General features: G+C 39.8%; 1 protein-coding gene and 2 non-coding genes across 4 annotated transcripts in view; 1 reads left to right on the top strand and 2 right to left on the bottom strand.

The window, feature by feature from the left end:
* The window catches only part of arhgef10 (Rho guanine nucleotide exchange factor (GEF) 10), a 60,213-nt gene that overhangs the window by 29,765 nt on the left and 5,731 nt on the right, over nt 1-24,717 (bottom strand). The window contains exons 2-18 of one of the 2 annotated variants that reach the window (XM_042500644.1): nt 22,572-22,681; nt 16,208-16,594; nt 14,950-15,291; nt 13,803-13,839; nt 12,941-13,029; nt 12,590-12,646; nt 11,810-11,997; nt 10,129-10,245; nt 9,365-9,476; nt 8,706-8,818; nt 8,534-8,611; nt 8,274-8,453; nt 5,701-5,817; nt 5,206-5,298; nt 4,135-4,305; nt 3,309-3,454; nt 2,289-2,473 (exon numbers count right to left, since the gene is read on the bottom strand). In XM_042500644.1, the coding sequence (XP_042356578.1) occupies nt 2,289-2,473; nt 3,309-3,454; nt 4,135-4,305; nt 5,206-5,298; nt 5,701-5,817; nt 8,274-8,453; nt 8,534-8,611; nt 8,706-8,818; nt 9,365-9,476; nt 10,129-10,245; nt 11,810-11,997; nt 12,590-12,646; nt 12,941-13,029; nt 13,803-13,839; nt 14,950-15,291; nt 16,208-16,594; nt 22,572-22,608 (2,449 nt within the window). In that variant the 5' untranslated portion in view covers nt 22,609-22,681. The remainder of the gene's footprint in view (nt 1-2,288; nt 2,474-3,308; nt 3,455-4,134; nt 4,306-5,205; nt 5,299-5,700; nt 5,818-8,273; nt 8,454-8,533; nt 8,612-8,705; nt 8,819-9,364; nt 9,477-10,128; nt 10,246-11,809; nt 11,998-12,589; nt 12,647-12,940; nt 13,030-13,802; nt 13,840-14,949; nt 15,292-16,207; nt 16,595-22,571; nt 22,682-24,717) is intronic. The other variant, XM_042500645.1, reaches the window with a different exon arrangement.
* trnaf-gaa lies at nt 18,221-18,293 on the top strand. The gene has a single exon. It is a non-coding gene; the product is annotated as a tRNA-Phe (tRNA).
* trnai-aau lies at nt 22,397-22,470 on the bottom strand. Its single transcript has one exon. It is a non-coding gene; the product is annotated as a tRNA-Ile (tRNA).

Genomic DNA, 24,717 nt, shown 5'->3' on the forward strand with positions numbered 1-24,717 from the left:
CCTATATGGCCTTTCCCAGGCTGATAATGAGGGTACACATCCTCTTGTACCATCACATCAGGTTAAAATGTGGCTGTGAACTTATCTGTCATTTGCAGCTAAAGCAAAACCCTACAGTCAGACCAGATGTTGCTCAGGTCTGTCTGTACCATCTGTTCCTTACACTCATGCAATTGCTGGACTTTAGGCAAAGCTCAGTGAAGTATCAGAGGGAGACAGGTGGTCTGACAGGAGATGGGTGCCATAGAGAGCGCATCGAGCGTGGCTTAAGTGGAGGTAAAGGGAAAAAGATATAAAAGGCAGATAAGAAGAGCGGTCCAATATTTTTAGGTAATGAAAAAGTAGAATAGTGTGGAAAGTCTTTGACTCTCTCACTCTTTGATATTTTAAACATTAGGTGGGGTGGCAGGTGGTGTATAAGGGTCCTAACTACTCTGCATAACGACCTCACACAGCAAGGGGGCAATATCATCACTAGGACTGCAAAAAACACTTACTTCATTGTCAATTAACTTGTTGATTAATATATTAGTTGACTGAAATGTAAACAAATTTGGTAAAAAAATGTCAAGTCAGTGTCTCCGAAAGCCCAAGATGCTCTCCTCAAATGTCTTGTTTTGTCCACATCCCAGCAATATTCACTTTAGTGTCAAAGAGGAGTAAGGAAACCAGCAAATATTTAAATTTAAGAAGCTGGAATTACTATAAAGGCAGATGGAGAGATTGATGGCGAGAGAGAGCAAGCTATAGAGAGCAGTAAGTAGCAAAGGCAACTGAAAAAGGGATCCTTTGACCTCAGCTTAAATACATACAACCTTAAACTGATAGAAAATAATACAATATTAAAGCACTCACCAGCCCTACACTGTGTACTACCATTGCTTCAGCACAAACACATACACACACAAAAAGAATTCTACATCCTAGAATAAAAACTGCAGTGCTGTTACCACAAAAATATACTCTTTGGTTATGCCTCTTGTTGGTCTGATCTGGGCCTTTTAAAGTGGCAGAGCAGCTGTCTGCGACAGAAGAGAACCCAGTGGAAAGACTGAAATCACTGGACTCGGCAGCCAGCACACCAGAGGATTGCAGAAGGGAAAAACACTCACATTTGGGATCTGGATGGTCTGTGCAGGGTTGACACCATTTTAGAAATGTCTGTGAATGTCCAGCAAGACAAAACTTTTTATTCTATGTTTTCATAATGTAGGGAACAACGGGTTCCTTCAGTTAATTAAAGGGATACTTAACCCACAAAATGATAACTGATGTATCAATTAATCCCCCCCGTGTTTTGTTGAATTTGTGACAAAAAGTTTGTTTTTCATGCTTCCGCAGTAAACAAACAGTCATATGTTCAGTACTTCTTAAAAAAACATGCATTTTAGCAACAACCTTACTATATAAAACACTGCATTTTTGTGCGTTTAGTTTCTGCTTAAACATTCCATTCAGCAGAGCTCAAACGAATGCTCTTGCCCAGGTGTGCTCCTCATCTGTGCCAGACACTGTGAGACTATATGTGTTTTAAATGGTAAAGTTTTAGCAAAAGTGTACGTGATTGGGAATGAAGTATATAGCTGGATGAAAGAGACTTAAATTATGCAGCATGGCTTGTGTGAGAGTGTTTAAACAGATATTTTGATAATATTTTGCTGTTGTTAAATGTCACTTCATCAAGGGTGTTCTGTTTTTTTATTCTGGAGTCATGTGAGAAAAATCCACTTCATCTTAACGAATCCAACTTAACAAACAATGAGTTATTGATATAAATATTAGGGATGCATGATAATATCGGTGAATATTGGCTTAAAAATGAAATGTCTGAATCCACCAAAATGTTGATTTCTGCTGATATCACAAACTGAAATTTTTTTATATTGCCAAAGTGAACATGTAAAAAACCTAAGTTGAAGTATTTTATGCATTTTATGTCTCCATTTGCTGTGCCATCATGATAAGATTATGCATAATAAGATAAAATATGATAACCTCTAATTTCTAGGTTATATAGAGTCCAGCACAAGCATCGAGACATTTAGCCTTTATCATCACAGTGAATTTTATCAACCACTCATCAAGCACAGCAGTTAACTAACCGGCAGGTGTTGGCTCTTATCCCAGAGTCGCAAATCCCCGTGGCCTACTTGGAACTCCAACGACTCAGCTAATTGACCTCTCATACCTTTTCCATCAAACCTTTTGCCCTCACATTGGCAGAGAGTAAACAGACAGACAGACAAGACTGCTGATTTAAAATAATGATGTAAAATTATCGTTCATACTTGGTTTAGCGTTGATGACCACCTTCTCCCCAGAATGGGATGTTGGGTAGCGGCTGTTGTCGCCCATATCCTCGCTGGATCCAAACTCTAGGACTTCCACAAAGCTTAAAGGCACACTCCACTTTAAAAGGTACTTCTGGTCAAGTGGGGCGTTGCCACTGCCACTGCCACTGCCATCCTGACATCTGGACAAAGCAGAAAGAGATGTAAGTCAAGAGAAAAAAAGGCTCTTGCTCATGTTGTTCCTAACACTTTGTGGAGAATACATTTTTCAAAAAAAAGATTCACATAGATTGTAGTGGTGCACATCATGATATTGTCTGCATTTTCAGAGCCAATATTGATATAAAAATAAAACAAATATTTAAATAAAATCTTAGCTAGTCCATAATGTTCTCTGGGATATACATCAGAGCCAGTCAGGAAGATTTAGACAGCAACAGCCAGGTCCATGAGGATGAAACAGGCCTACCTGACTGCTAAAACAGTGATTGATAAGGTACAAGAAAAGGTGATGTTAGGAAAAGAGAAAAACTGGTGTAGTGGAGAAGGCCTATAGGCACCATGTTTGATATATAAGAGGACATAAATGTCACTCATCAGGCAAGCAATTTTTTGTAAAAGTCAGTGCATGTTTCCCAGAGGCGGTATGTGGTGACCAACATGTTACAATTACAGGACAAGAAGCGGAAAACCCCCGGGAACAGCTCTTTATCACTCTTGGCTAAATAGCAAGCCACAGCGGTCACATATGGGTCCAAACCTACAGATTCAAGTGTGGCCAAAGTCAGCCCAAGGACACCAGTGCTAGAACTTACACTGTCCACCATTTTAATTTCAGTTTAATTAAATTTGAGAATTTTTTTTTTCTGTCAGGAAATCCAACTTACAATAAATATCCTCTAACAATTAAGTTTCTAAATTTGTAAAATGAGATTACAGGCGTTTGCACCCAAGGGGAGGAGAAGGTGCAAATTAACCGAGGGATTAAGAACGTGTCTGTTTTGCAGTAACTCTTACCGGATATTGGGGGTGGCACACATGAGAACATCGTTGAGCAGAAAGAGGCGTCGCTCCTTGGTTTTGATGATTTCACCACGCTCATTGTAAACCGTCTCCACCATGTCGTCTGACCGGATCAGGTAGCGGCTGCCATTACTCAGAAGCTAAAGGACAGGGATGATACATCAACGGTACATTACTATGTAAATGCACTTAGCTAACAATTCCCAAATTCAGTCTGATAAGGAACGTTTGTCACATGTCATCATCTCACTTTTCCTCCCCCAATGTTTACAGTCATTCTCTACTGTGAAACCATCCACTTTGGGTAACAGCATATAATACATGGCTATCAGCAGTGCATCCCAGCAATTAAAGGCCTCAAGGAACAAATCTGCTCTGCCCCATGTGGGGTATCTTGTAAACACATGTTTCTGCACACGTACCATTGTGGGTGGCTGCAGATAGACAAATAATTACACATTGGGGAAAGCTGGTAGCTGGTGATGCGCATATGTGCAAAGCCATGGGCTAAAAATATGCTATTGAGACAAGAGAAGACTTGAGAAAATGTGAAGCTCAAGTGCCTGATGGCCGCCCACGCTGGGACAGAGAGAAATGCCACAGCATATGCTAAAAGAATCAAACATCAGCCAAAAAAAATTTGCACACTGACTGAGCAATGAGTGCATCATCAACTCTAACCACTTCCTCAACCAGCATATTAAAATAACACATTATAAAGAACTCATGGATCAAGAAAAGAGACTCCACTAAGCTGCAGCATTATAGGGTACAATTCAAACTACAAACATGCATGACAGAGCGCAGGCACTCAGCAGACCTTGTTGAGGTAGCGTTCGTTCATGGCCTTTGCAATGTGGCGTATCTCGCAGCGCTGGTCGGCCTCCCTCTTCTTTTCATTGAGCTTCTCTGCCAGCGTCTCTAGTTCGGTCAGGGCCATCTGCAGGGGCAGACGGTCCGCGTGGCCCACTGGTGTGTTCTTCAACATGTCCTGATGAAGATGCACAGACAAATCATCAAATCATTAGTCATTGGGTGATTATCCACAATCGGGACTAATGCTTTTCAACAGTTTAATTGGGCTCCTTTATTAATTGGGGGGGTGGGGCAACCTGCACATGCACAATTCCCTAAATCTGCATCATGATATCCAACAGCATTTGATGAAAGCATCTTTCAGCATCTATCTTTAAAGAACATATCAGAATCCGGTTTAATTGCCAAGTACATTTACATATAGGAATTTGACTTGGTGTTTCGGGGCAAAACAACTAACATAAAGGAAAAATAAAAATGTTGAATTCAAAAAGTATAAGAGATAAAAAAAAATATAGAATCAATTTAAAAATATAAAATGAAAAAAAAACAGAATATAAAGAACACAAATGTATGTACAAAAGGTGCAAAGGAGGAAGTACAGATGTGCAGAAGTTGGTTTTACAGTGCAAATATCGAACGTCGAAATAATTAAGTTAACTGACAGTGTGCATGTAAAGAAATCCAGTCCAGTATGTGTTAACGCACAAAAACTGATTTAGCCTAACATTAATGTATTGGCGTAAAAACTTATCCTCATGACTAATGCAGTTTCAATAATAGAAACAATAAAGTCAATAAACTGCTGTTTATACTTCAAAAATAAAGTTCCAGTGTGCTATATTTTTCCTGAGGTTTTTTTGCAAGAGGCACAGGAAAGTAAATGTGCCAGGACAGGATTAAAAGAGATCTGAGGAAACCATTTCCCCTCAGAGCCTCCCCTTGAAGTCAGCACTTTGAAAAACAAATGTATTTTATGTGTACTGTGCTCCCTCTGCTGGTGTACATGTATACTACACACTTCTGTACAATGCACCTCACTGTTACAGAGCTTAAAATAGGAAATTCATCATACCTGAAGGAGCAGAATGAACTGTGGGAATCTCTGGATAGGTTTCATCATCAGGCCATACAAAGTCATTCGGTCACTGCTGGTCTCCTGACGATGCTGTGGGTGAGAAGACGGGTTACGGCACAAGTGAGGAACTAGTCTGAACAACATGCCAGTGATAAAGGAATAGGACTAAAAAGCATGGTAGCAGATGTGAGCAGCAGTTGTATTTACTGGGCTAATTCATGTACTCTGTTGATTTATTCAGCATTTTCTTTTATTCAATTATTTAATTTTATATTCAATGTCATTAGATGCCATTAGCAGAACAGCAAGAATTTCACTTAATAGTTAAAATAGTAAACCATTTCTGTTGAAATTAAAAATCATGTAACAATCATGTAACAATCAAACAAACAAACAAAAACAAAAAATCTTTATGCAAAAACAATATCCATGGCCCTGTTTGTTTTGTGATTCCAGTGTTAGCTTAACATGTTGCTTGCGTTTTTCCCAAACCTTAAGGAATTCCAGGAAGCCAGGTTTGGAGGCACACGTCTTCCTTACCACTGCCATTGCAGTGCTGAAGTTGTTCACATACTCACTGTAGGCATCCAGCACCATGGACTTTGAGAACTGTTGAGAAACAGATGTTTAAACACATTAACCACATGCAGGACCGTACTGATGCTGTAACAGTTCTGGAAGACACAGACAAATGATATCATTATGCTGTTAGTGGCATCAGATCAGGAAAATGTTATGTGTTGCTCTGGGGAGCAGAGAAGACTTTTTGAAAATAGCAGAGCTGCAGTATCATTGTAATTCAATTTCCTTACACAAATATTGTGTATATTTCATTTTTTTAAAAATGAGCTTCATAAAAAAAAAAAAAAACATTCAGTCAGCCTCCACAAATTCCTTTCATTTGATAGATATGCAAAAAAGGTCAAAACCTCCACAAGTTTAGTCTTTATTGTGAACACCTAAAGGCGCAAATGTTTTGATCCTTTTTTTTTTTGCATCCAGTACCTTCTTGTTTTGTGGTAGTGTGGAAAAACTTAATGAAATAACATCTCTATGATTAATGCCAGTTTTTCCTACTGACACATCATGCAATATGACAGGTGGGTGTCATGAGATGTCTGTTGTTTGTTTTTTTCAGCAATGTATGTTCTATTAAGTACAACACATGCATCTCACTTAGCCATATTAGCATAGCTGGTAAAAACATTAGGATTGACATGTTAAACTCAATCGCAAATTTAATTTATATTGCTCAGTAATTTCATGAGAAAAATATTGAAAACAGGATGCAGATGAATCACATTTTGTTTACAAAGGCCTGACTGAAGCAATGTAGGCTGTAGCTCCATCAATTGAGCCCCCAGCAGCTGAAGCTCTGTCATCATTATTGTTGCAGACAATTGGCACACAGTCAGTATCTGTATTGTCATCAGTTGTAGAGGCAGCTGACTCTTCTTTAAGCGGAGTAGCGGTGTCTCTGACTACATCATGAAGATCAGTGGCCGCTAAAGGTCTTGCTGAATTTTCATGGCTCAAAATCTGAGCGTCTGAATACCCATCAGTAGAACTATTGGGAAGTAAATCTTCTTCACTGACTCAAGCAGTGGGTGATTTACTCTCTCAGCAAGAGAGGAATAAAACTAATAAACTACTAAACTCTCTATTTAGCCAAGTCTGTCTTGATGGGGTCGGATTCGTATACAGCAAGCTCACCTGGCATCACTGAGCTAGCTGTGAGTAGAGGGCGCACACTTCTTTCTGCACAGTGACACAGTTGACAGGTTAACTTTGGCAAAAGAAAATAGTACCTAGATGAAACTGCTCACAACAAGGTGTGTGGATTATCTTAAGTAACTGGGTCATTATTACTGCTAAGAGACATTCCCATTGAGTTTTTGAAATGTATTTTTTTTGGCAATTTGAGCGCCACAAGTTGTTTGCCATCGAGTTGTGTTATATTGGAGAGATATGCTCAATATATTCAACACTTGGCAACTCACACCAAAATAATCTAAATTGATAAGAAGCACTGCAGATAAGGGGAAAAAGAACTGCAGATAAGGGGATGCATTGCATGGATGTATGGGTGAACTGTCCATTTAAATATGACTATATATTTTTGTTATTTTATCGTATTGTACCTATGCTACATTAATGAACATGAAATTTTCCATTCCTAAAATAACCTCTTGGTGTGTAAATTGTGTTGTTTTATGATGGAATAAAAACAGTGAGGTGAAAGAGGGCAGCGAGCAGACTCCTCTGATGTTATGCCAGCGGTCAACTTTTGTACAAAAACAAGGAAGTGAAATGTGTTGACCAGGACTGTGGGGCATGAAGTCTTTTGTTTTGAAGATCCCTGCCTGTGAGTTGCTAAGCAGCCAAAGACAAGAGAAGGGTGGAGTTCATACTATAAGGGAACAGAGTGTAGCTTTTTCGTTTCTGCATGAGAGCACATGTCTTTGACATGAAGTAAGATGGTGAGACAGGGAGGAGTCTGGCTGTGCTACATGTAACCAACAGAAATGCTGCGACAGTCAAAGCGACTCAAAAACAGCAGGATTCAGGGAATTCAGGGGCACCACAGCTAATGTAGACTATTCATGTTTAATGTCTTAGTTAAGTTCTTTTGAAAAGGCTTTAAAAGCCCCAGTTTTACATGCTGTGCTGTGCTGTTTTTTGCTCACTTTTCTGATTATGCACATCCTGGTTAAAAGGTCTGCGGAGGCAACTAGTGGGTGCCAGTAGGCCAGTCGGCAGCTTTAGGGCTGTGCTGCTAACCAGTTGAGACTCGAATTGCTGTGTACTGGGGTTGGTAATTTTATCTTCCTTACGGGAAGAAGTCTGTTTTTTAATTTTGTGTTGAAGTCCTTTGTTTAGTTAAGTAAGTTATCTGTTTTTTTTAGCTCTCTTTTGTTATTAAAGAATGTAGTTTTGTTTAACCTTGTTAAAGCCTATTTGTATGCCTAGAAAACAAAACTTCTGTTTGGCTTGACCCTTTTCCCAGTTTCATTTTCTTGTTACCCCCCTCCATCCATAATCAAAGAACATAACACCCAGCTTACTGATGCAACAAAGACGTCCCCAATCATCTCCAGGTTGTCCCAGTCAGCAACGCGGCTTGCCAGGGCAATCTGGAACAGGAAGTGGCACTGCAGGATCTCACGCACACGATAGAAGGTCATCTTCAGTTTCCTGTCGCTCAGCAGCCTTGGCTCAATCTGGGACAGGGGCTTCTCATATTGCTGATAAAGCAGACAACGTGAATTGTAATAACAAGCATTTCCAAGTGGATTTGGAAATCACTGCAGCTGCACTTGCATACCTCTAATATCCTTTTCAGTGCTTCAAGGTAGTTCTTCTCACTCTCCAGTATAGATCCTAAAATACACCTTCTCACAAGCTGCAGAGAAATACAAAACCATTGGTTTTCTTTAATGGCAAATATACTTATAAGGGACTTATGTACATTACAAATTGAAGGGTATGTTCATTACCTGTTGCTGTGAAAGACCCTCTGGTGCTGGACACAGCACTGGCTCAACATTAAAACAGTCCACCTCAATAAAGAGCTCAGCCTCTTCATCCTCAAAGACTGCCGACTTTCTCTCTGGAAGATTAAGAAGAGAGAGCAAGTAAAGCCTCATAAATAAATAATTGCAATTAAAAAACAAGCCACTATGCCTAAGAGACAAGAAAATGCTATCCTGGCCAATATAGTTGCCTTTTTGTAAAATACTTAAGCGTTCACATTAACATTGATTTAGCATAAACAGAAGAGCTACTGGGGAACATGTACAGCTAAAGGGTTTGCTGTTTATGATGGCAAACTTTTTATTTTAATTTAAGGGCGAAATATAACAAATGTAATGATCATCTCTCAATAGATATAACTTTGACTTTTCCACCCAACTACCTGCACACCCACCATCAACCTCTAGCATATAAACTAAAACACACACAAAAAATGAACAAGTAAGTAATAAGTACAGGGTTGGAGTGGGGGGGGGGGGGGGGGGGGGTCATGGCATTAAGAAGAAAAAAAAAACAATAATAAGATAATAATAATTATTATACATAATAACTGGGGGGATCCACAGAGCTCACCATAAATATCAGGCAGTAGAATTAAGGCAAACTTTTGCGGATTACTTACCATGACAGAATGACTTGGTTTTGATGAAAGAGCGCCCCTTTTTCACTGCAGCTTTGGTTTTCTCAAGTCCATCTTTGGTCCCTTCCTTAGCTGCTTTCACCAGCTTTTGCATCTTTGATGAGACAAAATAGACTATTACAGTATCTGTATCGCAGATGTAACATTTTTTTTCCACAGTTGAGAATTTTAATCCTAGGTTAAATTTAGTTTACGTTGTCTAAACCTATGGCTAAAAAGCTACTGAACTGAGCGAGACAGGAGCAGTGTTAGAGTAGGGATGAAGATGACCAGCAGATGGTGGAACATAGGACAGCAAAGTTGACCAGAGAATGACAAAGTAAGTGGGACATCAGCTGAAAGCAACACAGTGCTTCAATACACAATGACTGATCTACATTGTAAGAAATACTGTAAAAGAATAGCTTCTGTTACGATATGCAACAGTTTTAAGCTACTTTGAAGAATAAAACTCAATTGCTGGTGTAAATTTAACAACTGTTACTCAAAAAAAAAAAAACATCCTAAGCTTAACAACCTCCAATGCATACACATATAATGAGACAGGCAAGTGCAGCAGACAGGGAGCCAAATGAATTGTATGCAAACCCATCACCAGTACCACCACCACAAGTCATTCACATGAGAGCAGGATGAGGGTACCGAGTCAGTGAGAGACGCCCAGAGTGGTTAGCTAGACTGAGAGTTAAGGAGTTGGGACTACTTTGTCTAGCGCAGGCAGGCGAGGTGAGCCTCAGGTAGTTTACCTTCTGCTCGTGTTTCTGTTTTAGCTGCTGCAGCTCTACCGTTCCCACTGTATTTGCCATTAGATCTTTCATCTTTTTCTCATAGTGTTCTTTCAAGCGTGTCAGATCTTGAGAGAGCTAAACAAAAGCAAAGCAGGCATTACTGGTTATGGTTTTGGAATGACCTTGCACCTTAGATCCACAGCAAACATACTTTAATCGTGATATATGTGTTGGTAGACTGCTGACTCTATCCTCTTTCAAAAATGTTCTTTTATGTAGCCCATTTAAAGACTGCATGAGGGGAAGAGATGGACTTTCCAGATGGCATTGCCTTCCCTTGATCTGATGTCTCTTTTTGTGGGCACTGTAATATCACACTTGCAAAACAAAATGGAAAATCAATACCTCACTGTATAGCTAGGATATGATTCAGTTGAAATATAACATTTTAACAGTGCAGTTGTACTGATAATTGTCTACAGCCACAATGCTGACTGTTAAGATTTATTATTGCAGTTGTTTTCATTTCAATTTTGTGTTTTTTTCCCCACTAATTTTTCCTTCATTTTAACAATTTTGACAATAGTTTTTATTAACGTGCAACAAAATCTATTTCATCTTAAAGGTCTATTGTATAGGATTTTGTGGATTCTAATGGTGAGGTTGCAGATTGCAACCAACTGAAACTTCTCCCATGTGCTAAGCATATAGGAAAATGACGGTGGCCAACTCAAAAACATAAAGGGCTGTATCTAGGGCCAGTGTTTGATTTGTCCATTCCAGGCTACTGTAGAAACAACATGGCTGACTTTGTGGAAGAGGAGCTGCTCCATATATACATATAAAAAGCTCAATCTAAGATAACGAAAACGCAACAGTTCTTATTTTCAGATGGATATTCACTATTGAAAACATATTTGTGAACAGTTAATTCCCTTTTGGCCAATATATCCCCCTTAATTCTACACACTGGACCTTTAAAAAAAGAAAATATACAAAATTGAGTAAAAATTCAAATTACATCTTTTAAATCATTAGGGATTTTTTTAACCCACATATTTATTAAATTTTATTATCTTGTTTATATCTTGCTTTCTATTGCTGCTGGTTACTGAAAGTTACTAAATGTAGTTTCATTGTATGCCTACAATGACAATAAAGTGTCTTGCACTCTTAATCTAAGGCCACTGGCATTTGATGGGTTTCTTTTTTTTTTTTGCCTGTGGCAATCATTAATTTCTGAAAATGATACACTGAAAACAAAGTAAAGTTGAAAACCACAATCCAAAACATCACAGTGCAGCAAGCTGACTGTAAGCCAGAATGATCTCTGTCAGATCTGCAGAAGCAAGCGCTGATGCTACATCAAATGCACAAATGGGACATTATTTTTAACTCTTGAACCCCAAATAATTTGACCAAAGGTTCAAAATACGCACAATGAAATTATTTTTTTCAACCTAATAATTTAAAATACAACCTCATATCAGATGTACATCAGAGTGGATATGTGGAGGACAGGAGAGAAGACAAAGGCCTTCTCATTAATAACAAATAAAATGCCAATTACATCAGTTGAATCCCTACTTCATCAACTGCTGTCGCCCGCCCAGCTACAGATGTACAGCGATAATTAAACTAGAGTTGTTTGCTGGCTGTAATGCTGACAGAGAAATGGGAGGGTGATTGTTATACGCACATGGGTTTTCCTCTGGGGTGGCTTTCCTCTCATGAAGGCGTGGGGCAGGCCGTTTTCAGCGCGACCTTCGCCATCACTGGCCTCGTCATAGCTTTCAAACTCACTAGAGCTCCAGCCATTGTCAAGGGAGCTGCTGCAGCCACCCTCTTCGCCGAGCTCCACGTCATCATAGATCATCTCATCAGGATCTGTATTCAAGAACAGGACAGACGCAGAAATCAGAAGATGTAATCAGAAATAATATAGTTAAGTAAATTCAAGATCCTACAGAACAATGTGTAGAGTTCCTCTATCATTAACTTATATGATGTATATGCATATAAACACAATTACAATACTATACTCCACTTAAGTTAAATAGTCTTCAAATAAATACTATTATTTAAAGCGCATAATGCTAAAAGCAGGTCAAAAGTGTGCTGATTTAACACGGTAATCAAGCTTTGTGTTGCTCAACAAAATGTATTACATCACAAGGAGTTCCTGTTGACTCCGTCAACAAAAATGAGTGGCAAAACTACTTAAATGATATCAAAAGCTTTCACAAAAGATCATGTTTATTGAACAGCTATGTATTAGATTACAAACCATTTCACTCAAGATCCACATAATAATTTCATGCTACAGCGTAAATGAATAATAGAAATATCCCTGTTTTTGACAAAAGAAATTAGGACAATAGAAGCGAAAGTGAGCAGCACCGACAGGCTAAAAGCAACAAACAGGAACTGAAATACTGAATTTGATGAAATGGAAGAATGAAAAAGAAATTTTACAAACCTGTGTTGGAGTCAGAGTTCTCTCTGGGCACATCATCGTAAATCACCTCATCTGGACCTGAAGCATACAAAGAGCCATTCACAGTAGCTAATGTGTGATTTCTAACATCACATAGCAGCGTTGTTCACACAACAAACAGGATGCGATGTAGAAGGGATCTGAAAGAAAAGCCCACACAAGGACCTGCTTCCTCATCAGAACAGGGAAGGAAGTGTCTGGGAATTCAGTGGTGTCAAAAAAAGATAATAGCACCCCTGAAGGCATGCAGAGACTGAAACAACAGTATTCTGTCCATGGGAATTATACTACATGCATCTCTCACTAGATGAATGTGTGGAAATCATTCCTTACTTTCCATCCATGCAGTGTTGGCAGGATCAGATGCCCATTTAGCCAATGCATCTTCTTCTCTAATAGGTGGATACTCTTCACTGAAAACACTTGAGAAAACATGTAAACAAACACAATTATAACTATAATAAACAATGAAGAACAATAAATAAATGTGCATTTTAATTGTCAGCATAACATCAGAAAACCAAGAAATAACTATATTTTTCTGTTGACGCTATATGACATACTGTGCACAATTAGTTGATGATACCTTTAACTGTTGCTATTTGCTAGTTGGTTAAACATATTCATATGATACCAAGAGGAGAACAGGAGTTTGGATCGGCATGCAAGTCTAACCATTATTAACCATCATTAACAGTACGCTCAACACAAATAGTTTGTTTAATGAATAAATAAATAAATATATAGCATAACACCAGACACCCAAGAAATACATGATATATATATATATATATATATATATATATATATATATATATATATATATATATAATTAATTTTAATTAAGTGAGGTGCTGCTTTGTAGGCTAATGTGCAATATTTATAATGCACAGTTTATTTACAATTTATTTGGTGAAAAATGTGATTTCAAATAGCTACTAGAATATGCAGCATAAATATGTAGTATTTTCTGGTCAATGTATAACCTTATAAATTAAAATGTGATCAATTTTAACTGTTTTCTGAGTTTTTTTTAATTACTTTTAGATGAGTTGACTAGTCTGAGTCTAAACTTTTTTTAGCATCAGGAACAAGTATACTATTAGTGACATCCCATACTGAACCCTAAGATATGACCCTAAATGTTCTACATGACTGGTATAGACATGCTCTAGCTGTATAATGTTCCACATACCTGTCAGCAGAGGTGTTGGCAGTCCCAACCACAGTGACTGAGGGAGGAAAGAGAGAAAACACAGAGATAACCTACAATGTATCACATTATTGTTTTTGGGCTCCACAATATTATGATCCAAACACAAACCCTACAAAATCATAGGTGACATGGAATCATCAGTGACACCTGGTGGTATGTCAAAGAACTTACAACAGAGGTTGTAAATCTTGGAATTGGGAGTTTTTTTTGGAGTTGCTTGACGTTCAGTGTGCTGATTTCTTAAATATATATATATATATATATATATATATATATATTTAAGAAATCAGCACACTGAACGTCAAGCAACTCCAAAAAAAACTCCCAATTCCAAGATTTACAACCTCTGTTGTAACTTCTTTGACATACCACCAGGTGTCACTGATGATTCCATGTCACCTATGATTTTGTAGAGATGATAGTTTGATAAAAATGTGCTTCCATAAATTTCACTTGACACATGTACCCACTAAAAACTCCATGATAAGATAACCCTGCTGTTCTCCTACAAACATGTCATGGCAAAAGCTACAACTGTAGCAAAATGTCCATGCTGCCATGTAAATCATGGCCAGAACTCTCAAATCACAACACTACACTGCAAAAGTGTAAATAATTTTCCACATCATCACACACATGCATGACTTTCCAAACTCTTTGACTAAAACATCTGAGTATTTCACTCTGGTGTGACCTTGGTAAGATAATTACAGTGTAATCAGACTCCTCTGCATGCCAGGCCACAGGCTTGGACACAGCTACTGCTAGATTTTAGGGAAACAGGAAAATCCTCACAGCCAGCACAGATCTTTGGGGAGGGCTAAATTTAGGCCCTACTTCCTTGTGGCAAGGCTTTAGGAAAAACAAGAGAAAGGAGAGAGGACAGAGAAGTAGCCGAGACAGCATTTACGTGTCATGGCTTTGTATCTTCTGTGTGCAGTAAGGAAAAAAAGAGGAGGAATTTCACTCACAGTAAAGAACAAACACATCCTTCATATCCAGAGGCTTTTCTGCTGTTGTGGATGTTTCAAAATAAATGCATCTGATATACCTTATCATTATCATTAGTAGTTCATAAATCATTATAATTATTTTCAGGATTTCCCTGCTGCAGGCTCTACTTTACCATCCTCATCCACGGAGAGGTGTCGAATGATGACGGGTGTGGTGTAAGCTGGGGTGATGAGCGGTACGCCAGAAGGGGTTGCATAGCCGCAGGGTACTGGGACCGAGTATCCTGAAGTGATGCCAACAGGGCTGGTATGAATATCCTGGGATTCTGCCTCTCTTTCCTTGGGCTCCATTGGTGAGGAAGCGGAGGAGGGTCCATGCTGCTGCTCAAGCTGCTGCACTTGGATAGGAGTGATGTCTATCACAGAGTAGGGGTTGACTTTGCCCTGAGAGGAGGTCTTTGGGATGGCCTGTGAAGATTGATGGTCATCCATGGATGCTGCCTGACCTCCCCTGCCTAGTGACGGAAAAGAAATACATAACATGATGCATTACAACGATAGAATAATGCCATGTTAGGCACCATGATTAAGAAACAATAAAAAATACATGATCATCTTACTTGTAGTTACATAACAACTAATTTAATTATGAATATACTTACTTGACAACAATAGACAAGGACCCACAGAGATTGGGTGTAAAAAGTCACTTTGTAGTAGACACACTTCTATGTAACAATTTTCCAAAAGGGACAAGAACCACTTTCAGGATTATTTGTTCTATTCATACAAGGTTTAGTTTGGAAAATGACAATGGTTAGAAAGTGATATTTTAGCCAGTAGCGAGTGGTGCAACAGTGGTTGATTTGAGAGGAGAGAATCAGGAAATACGTCATAAATGTAGCTGATGGAAGTTTCTCATGCTGATAGAAATACAAGTTGTGGCTGTGTGTTCAAATAATGCACGCTTTCTTGTAATAAAAGCTGCAAAATTAGCAAAGTGTTGACATCTATTCACTAAAGTAGTACAGAATGACTGAGTGAATGAGACAAAGCAGAGCCTAACACTGGCTGCTGCTGCCACAGTTTTCAGTGATAAAAGCCAGACAACCTCCAGCACCAGGCAGCAAGAGATACAAGGTGTGTGTCATGAGGAAGACAGACTGCCCCACTTTACTCCTCCACATTAGCCTGAGCTGAGGGGGCTGGATTAGAGCCGGATAATGCAAACAAACATGAAAGGGGAATTTTTGATTGCTGTTAGAAAATATCAGACATATTCAAAGCTTTATTTGCAGTCAACTAATTTTCAAACACAACTTGAGTGTAGTGCAGGGAAACATCTGCCCTGAGGAAAGGCTTATTGGGCCCAAACACTCTTACTCCCCTGAAGCCAACAATAAAATGTAAACAGTTTTTTGGGATGCAAACCTGTTCTTCCAGGATCTGCCTCTGCATCATCATCGAGAGGAGGGGGTGGAGGAGGTGGTAAATCTGTCTCTGTGTCATTCGTCCTCTCGGCAGCAGATGTCCCCTCTTCTTCTGTTGTTGCTCCACCTGCTGTGGAGGATCTGCTCGAGGCAACTGTTGTTTCTGCTGATGAAGGAGTTGCATCGGATGTTATGGAAGGTGCTGGGGGGTCCGGGCTGGGGAGATGGCCCTCTGGGTGACTGACCACCGTCATGTCTTGGCCCTGATCCTTGCTGCTGGGGGCTGGGGGAGCTGGAGGTGCAGGGGGTGGGCGGTCAGCCTCGGGGATGTCATCACCACTGTCATCAAAGTCGAAGGCTTCCCCCTCATCTTCTTCATCTGCCAACACTGAAAACAGAGAGAGGGCTCAGAGAGATACAGTGCTGGATTACATTACTGATCAAGACAATATCACATGAAAGTGTGGCATCAAACTGGGGCAGACTAACTGGGAGTGATGTCTGAGCGCTGCTTGAGCTGAGACGGACAGTATTTAGTGTCGGTGCATCATTGCATCTCGCTGGTAAAGGGACTGAAATTAGCACTGTTGCCTTGGTGTTGTGTTTTGCTGATCGCAGCTGATATATACCTCTGACTACTGCAGAGTCTTTGAGCCCCGGTGTGAATGCCATTTACCTTTCCCTTAACATACAAAAGCCAGATGTTAGCAGGTTAGTGGGGTTTTTATGCAGTGGAAAAGGGGCTTCACAGTAAAGTCTTCTGAATTGAAACCATCAGGCAAACTACAAATAAAGCATTAATATCTAAACTTCTGAAACACTTTGAGCCATTTATCAAATGCAACGGGAAAACATATCTATCCTTTGTAAAAGACCATACAGATTAGCTTTTAATAATAAAATACAGAGCTCTGGGATGAAAGGTAGGGTCCTCATACCACACTGTTTGCTTTGGGGGATTTTGCTAAACATAAGTTAAATTTAGGTAGGATTTAACTCAATAATCATATCATTTCACTTGAAGACTCCTTTAGAGAGTGTTTACAGATACACTGTGGGTGGCAGTTTTAGTCCTTGGGCCGGGGAAGTTTAAAGACTGAGCCACATACAGACTTATAATTAAGGGTGGGGTCTACTACAGTGTTATGTTTTCCTACAGAATTTTTATACATCAAGGATCTACACCAAAACAGCACATCAGCTGCTCTACTTTATAGCATAAAACAAACTAGGGCAGAGCTACAAGATATAGTTAGCATTCAAAAGCGTCACGTTCACATCAGAGCTCTCACTTGGCAGCAGACAGGAAGGGAACAACAAATGTCTTCCCAGTTTCCACACTGCAATTAGGCCAGCAGGAAAGAGAGCTGTTACTCCCTCCAGTGAGTATTACAGCCTGAGTTTTGCATTATTTCTAACCTGATGAATAGAGTGTAGGGCCTGAGTCAGTGAAGCTGAATAAAGAGCAAGAGAGTGTAAAGGGATGAGGAATGCAGAGGCTCAACTTTCATCTGTTGGCGTCGTGTTTTGGCCCTAAGAGCTAAATGTGTAAAGACAGTATTTAAGGTTTCATTCAATGCTGCAGTGAAAGAAAAAAAAAGAATTCAGTAGAGAAAACATTCCAAGAATTCAATCTGAATTCAGTGTTGTGGAAAATATTGGGTCATCATTGAAACAGGGTTCACAGAAGGACAAAATGAGTCAAAACCACAGCGCCTGAATGGAAGAAACTCCCAGTCTTACCATTCAACCTTTCAGCTCTTCCAAAGTTCAGCAGTTTTCTATAGAGAGCCAACATTTAGGAGGTATCCTAAACTTCTCAGGATCATATTCTATCTTTGTCACAGTTTTGCTTGCAAGCATACCACAGATTCCTTGTGAGCACTTTCATCAGAAGTCACAGCTTGACTGTGTTAGCTCAAAGTCTAAAGTCTTTCTCTCATATCCTGACTGTTCCCAGAGAAAAAACAGAATACCAAGTTTGCACAAGTTCATTTCCACAACAAGCTCCATCGCCGAAATAGCTCAGTTGGGAGAGCGTTAGACTGAAGATCTAAAGGTCCCTGGTTCGATCCCGGGTTTCGGCATATTGATTCTTCCTTTGGATCTCAAGCCACTGCCCAAAGCTTGTTTACACCTGGTATTAGCATGGATCTAGGGTGATTGGATCACAAGTGAAAAGCTCTGTTTACACCTGGCATTAGAAATTGTCTCGGCAGGGCTCCTGGTAGCTCACCTGGCAGAGCAGGTGCCTCATGTACAAAGGCAATGTCCTTCCCACAGCGGCCGTGGGTCTGACTCCAAACTCGGCAATGTGCCCCATGTCATCCCCTCCCTCTCCATTTCACACTTCATAATCTGTCCTATCAAACAAAGGCAAAAGCCAAAAAAAAAAAAAAAAAAAATCTTGACAAAAAGGAATGTGTCTTCACATGCATCTCAAGTGACCACATGTTTTCGTATCATGCTGCCCCGCTCTATATGCAAAAAAATGCCTGAATCCTTTCAATCTCCAAAGACTAAATATGCTGTTATTAATCAGTGGGAGGTTTGTCCCCTGCATGAACTCCGTGCTGGGGACAGTTGGTGGGAGTCCATCCGGCCACACACACATACAACAACAGTGACAGGACTAATTGTTAGACAAAAACTAAAAATACTAACATTTCCTTATGGTTTAGGGATGCACAATATTGGATTTTCTGCCAATTTCATTGCACATGGATGCATGGATATATAGACTTTTTTCACCACCTAATTTTAGTGATCATCAAGTGTTTTCTGTAGTGGAATTAACATTGTATCAAGCGTGCTCTTATCGAGATATTCTGCCAGCAGATGAGAAATGAGATACAATGCTTTTCAGTGTGTGTAATATTAATTATTGTGCAAAATAAGAAAACATCTTCAACTTATGGATGATGTTTTGTATGTTCACTTTGTCATTAAAAAAAAGAAATATCTGTCTGTCATATCAGCAGTAATCAGCATGTTTGCTGATACCTCTATTTCATTTTAAAGCCAATATCTGCAGATACCGATGATGTGCTGATATTATCGTGCATCCCCATCTATTGCGGTTATTAATGGGTTATACAACAGAGTTGAGCCTTTTTCGTGTCAGTGTTAGATTTTTGAGAATTTTTAACAGCAGCTGCTGTTGTGTGTTAGCTCATGCTAAATGGACAGACGTTGAATGGACAAACTTGCTGGGAGGACAGAGAAACTTTTCTTTTTTTGGTTGGGCGTCAGTTAAGCTAGGACGTCATGGGGCCCAGACACATTGGCCTACACTGCTGAAAGAATGCAGCCATACGCGGCCCAAACCACCTCCGAATGTGGTCTGAGCAGTCAGATCTCAAGACATATTTCGTGCTTTCACACTTCTGCCCAATTGTGATCCGATCACCAAAGACGTGTTGATACCAGGTGTAAACAGGGCCTTTGTTGCATATAAAAGCCCGTGTAAATCCTCCATAAATCCTTCCTTTTACACCTTTCCCTTTTGACACATTTAAATGTCCGTTATACTTTGCCAGCATTTTCATTATTCTTCCTGCCAGACCCAGTCAACTTAAGCATTTATGTGGCCGTTTAAAGTTTAGCTGATAAGGTTGTTTATAACACTGAAATACCATCAAAGGAACCACGTTCACTGTTGCAGCATGCTGTGTTTTGCCTCCAGGCCTGACTGGTTTACTGAAAGTGACCAGGTAAATCTTAAGCCAAAGAAACTCCCTGTAGTAAAGGCAGACACTTTGAAGTCCCTCACAGCCATGTACACAGCTCTAAATCACCTGTTCATTTCCCTCAGGCTATGACAGGTAGTTGTTCCACCCTGTAGTCAGTGTGTGAAGAAACGGTCTGTGACTTATGTTCCAGGTCAACACTGTGACCCTGTGTCCATCTGCACCCATGACTTAAGTTGCATGAAAAGAGAGGCGCAGAGAGTAAATCTGGAAACAGAGATGCTATCTGTCTTTTTCCATCTGTGCAATAATAAATGGTTTGGGACAAAGAGATAAGGCACAGCTAGCCGTGGTATGTATATTCATAAGCCAATAAATGCCCCAATATGCACTCACATCCTCTCTGTGGTGTCAATGTGAAACACTTGACTTTGCCAGAATAGAACAGGACCTGATTTGATTGGATTTGGCAAGATGACAAGTCACAACTGGCCATTCAATAGTACATCTGCAACTATGTGTATATGAGACCATTGATAGCTGGTTGTATGGGTCTGCATGCCTGCAGCTTAATTAATTAATCACAGTGCAAGCACACATAACGTGAGGATCCTACAGCCCTTCTAAAATACATTCATAACCAAACACTAAACTGAAAATATATCTTCACTTAAAAAGATTTCTGTCATCTTTCTACACAGAATACAAAGCACAAGCGTATGAAACTTGCACATGCGTACAAGTGACACACATACCCATGCTGAGGTGCCCATTGTTAATTCATAATTACAATATGGATTCTGTTCTGCGGGCCGATCTCCACTCTGCTACATAATGGTCTGCTCAAATGAGTCACCGGGTTACGATCTGCTCTAGCATCGCCCTGGCAACAAAGCAAGTGACTGGCCAGCTGGAGACGAAGCATTTCTCTGGCCTGTGTCTATCCCCGGAGGCTGTGTGTGTATACGTGTATGTGTGTGCGTGCTGCTGCAGCAGTACTCAGCCTCATACTGAGGCACATTGTCTGGTATTCACAGCAGCGCAGCACATTTTACCCTCCTTGCTCCCTCGCTCCTCTGCCCACACACTCCATCGCAGTGGAGAAGCAGAGGAGAGGAATCCGTGTTGTTTACTCGCACTGTCCAGTTTCACAAGCCCTCCAGGATGTGATATGACCACGAGACGACCTACAAAAGCTAGCAGGTGATACTACAGGTCTATCACTGTAATATTTCTTCCCACACATTTTTACCCACGAATTTTCAAAACATCTCTATAATTTTCCAAAATATTTTACCTCCATTCATTTATTTAAGTAGTATAAAATAGGTAATGTGAGGCCTATAGAGCAATCATAAGGAGCAATAATAAGACTCTCATTCTGTGCCCTGAGAAAGGCATCGTAGCAAAAAAAATTTGTGAGGCCTTTAGGTTGTCTTGATTGCTTTTTCCCTTAAGCATGATTGACCAGAGTCGCTTCCCATCAAATGTTTTGGTGCAGATCCTACATCCCGCGCAGCAACAATTTGCCTTTCTCTTCAACCATGCATTATATTTGTCATTAGATAGCCACACATTTCAAAAACACATTTTACAGGCATTTGCGAATTAGTAAACTGCTAGCGCTTGCTAACTTCACTGGTTCATTAGACATTACCTCCACCAACTAGTTGCATACACCAATCATGTGATGTCAGCTACATTGCAACAGTCAATCACCACAGCAATAGACTTTCAATTAACAATACAAGGAATCTATTTTGCATAATGTTATACATGTTTTAGGATTTTTACGAACATATTTTAAACAATGCCCACAACAATGTATACTCGAAACAATTATAAAACATTCTATTAATTCCAACCATTTCCAGGCCTGGGAAACAGTTTTTATAATTACATAACTTTTCAAAGAAGTTCATGACTGTGGGAACCTGGTCTTAAAAAACAGAAAACCAAAGACATGTGATAAGAGTAACACTGCCTCCTAAAATCTCCTTTAAGATCTCTGTTGATGTTTTCAGCTGTGAACTGTGTGATGTTCCATCATAGGACTGCAAGTAAGAATTTATTTCAATGTCAACTAATCTGCCAATTACTTTTTCATTTAAACAATTAATCATTTGGTCTTTAAAATTTTCTCAAGTCCAAGCATCACATCCTCAGATTTTTGTACTTTGTATGACCAACAACCCAAATATATTCAGCTTACAATTACATAATAAGAGAAAAAAAGAGCAGAAAATACTCAAATTTTGAGGCCAGATCTACAGTGTTGCTTAAAAAAATGACATAATCATTATTAATTACCAAAGTATGCAGATTATTTTTCTGTTGATATTTGTTTCTGATTCCTGATCTACGTGCACCAAATCTGTTGCTTTCTGTTGTCATTCAGAGGCAGTGAGGAAGCTATGATCACACGAAAAGTGTGATCAGTGAATACCTGCTGTAAAAGTCATAGTTGTCATTCTGTTCTACATATGTCATCGCAAAACTCATGGCCCGTACGGGGATCGAACCCGCGACCTTGGCGTTATTAGCACCACGCTCTAACCAACTGAGCTAACCGGCCTGTATAAGCAGGCAAGTTCCAATCATTTTTCAGATGTTGCCCTGTCAGGTTAAGGGCAAAGTGCAGAGCAAGTGTGAGTGACAAAGCTTTGTTGACTTTACTTTCAGGAGGTGGGGGAGGAAAGTCTTCCACATCCATGCTTGCTGCTCTTCTCCTGCACAATCTCTTCAGACGACAGCATGAAGGGGATCGACTACGCCGACACACATTCCTGAAGGAAAAACACAAACGTTATAAAATGGCAAAATAGGCGGGCTGATACACACAGTATTTCCAAATTCATTTAGCACTGAAGAATGTTTCCATACAGCAGCAGTTAGCCACTTGTGGCTAGGCATTTGAGAGCCAGTCAGTCTCCAATGGCCCAACTACACTTGTTTTTATTCTATGTTATTTAATCACAGTAGCACTTTGTCAGCAGAGGGGCATGGCTGTGTTGTGGTCACAGTCTGGTACCTTTTGTGTCAACATAAGAATCTGGACCAGAGCTAATTCAGACAAACGATTGAGTGAATGAAAACAAAAGAAGCTCTTAAAACGCTCCTGGGGACTGTTGACACTACCACGTGTTGAAGTGTACACAACATACTCATATGCTAATTGTGGGCGTGTGTAATGTCATGGGTATAGACAGGCTCGGACACCATTGTAATCGACAGGCCATACCCTGTGGAGAAACCATTATGAAAAGAAGCCTGGTGGGGGTTGTTTGTAGCTAAAACAAAGTTATTCAAAGCAGTTTCATGTTCAGATTTTAACTCTTGTTTGCTGTGGTGATTCAGGCGGTAATGGATTCAAAGCGAGTCAATAATAAACATGCATCCCTCTATTAGTTTACTCAGCTGTGGCCTTCAAAATGAGCAAATTAACTAAAGGTCTTAAATCAACACTGTAGTTACAGTTGCACACTTAGCTCAAGATATGCGTTCACAGCTAAAGGCAACCACTACTCCTACTTAAAAGCATTTTTGTTCAAACACAGGGAAAAAAATCCATTCTCATGCTTCATTATCCAAAAGGTTACATTATGCCACAGGCGGTAAAAAATATTCTGACATAAATAAAAAACCTAGTTTCCACAGATGGCGACAGTATACTGAAAGACTTGACTCTTGATATCACTTAAAATTAAGTCAATTACATGATGTATGTGCATTAAAGGGGCAGAGGTCAAAGTGACGTTTTTACCTAGTAAAAACACACATTTTGGCCCAAGGAAATGCCATTAACAAGCTGAAGCAGGAAAGACCTTTGGACCTGCACGGGCATGAGAGACATTGCATTCCTCAGCAGCACAGCCTTTGTTTGCTGATGTACCATTCGTATCCAGAGGTGACAGTTTCTGTCAAAGGCGTCCTCTAGAAAAAAAGCTGTGCTATTTCCAGTCCTCTTCAGCTTGCTAGTATCCACAAGAACAGATGACAGAGTCATGACATCATGCTGTCACATAAAGCAGCCATTGTTGTGGTATATATGCCGCATACTCTCCTCGCAAAGTCTTAATAGTTCAATACAAGCCACAACACATGTTCACAACAGTTTACTTCTGAATAAGACAAACCTACACCACATTACGCAGCAAACGAGATGCAAAGGATAACTCATCATGACTCTCAAAGCTTGTTTTGTCTACAAATGTGAAATCCTCTGTGTCTTTGTCCTCCACCCTTTTCACAGGGCACAGGGCCAGAACAGTGGATGTGAACACACAGACTCAGTGTCTGCTGAATACAGTGCGGCTGACGGATAATGCTAGCGCTAACACAGACAGGTAGAATATGCATAGCCTGAGGAGAAACAGCAAACACAATAGAAAGAAATCCAAAGAGACAAACGGCAGCAGCTATAATGTAATATAGTATGACTGACGACGAGGCCCTCTTTGGGTGATATACAGTATACTGCACAGCCAAGAAAGGTGATGCATGAAACAGGTAGTTTCATGACACACAATTGTGAACTGACACATTTCTGAGTGACAACTAACAGCCTAGTCCTGACAGGAGCTTTGAACCTTGGTGACTCATGTCTCCCTAATGCAATGTTTGAGGCCTGGGACTGCCGGAAAAGGAAGGAAGGGAGGGGAGAAGAAGTAAATATTCAGGTGTGCTCTTCTTGATGCAGAGGCACAGAAGAGGGAATTCACATTTATTGATAAAAGTTAAAATAAAAAAAAGACTTATCTTTTTTTAAACTTCTCCCATGAATCAAGCATGTAGGAGAACTCAGTGGCCAACACAAAAATGT

This window comes from Plectropomus leopardus, chromosome 14 (genome assembly GCF_008729295.1).
Source record: "Plectropomus leopardus isolate mb chromosome 14, YSFRI_Pleo_2.0, whole genome shotgun sequence".
Taxonomy (NCBI): Eukaryota; Metazoa; Chordata; class Actinopteri; order Perciformes; family Serranidae; genus Plectropomus; species Plectropomus leopardus.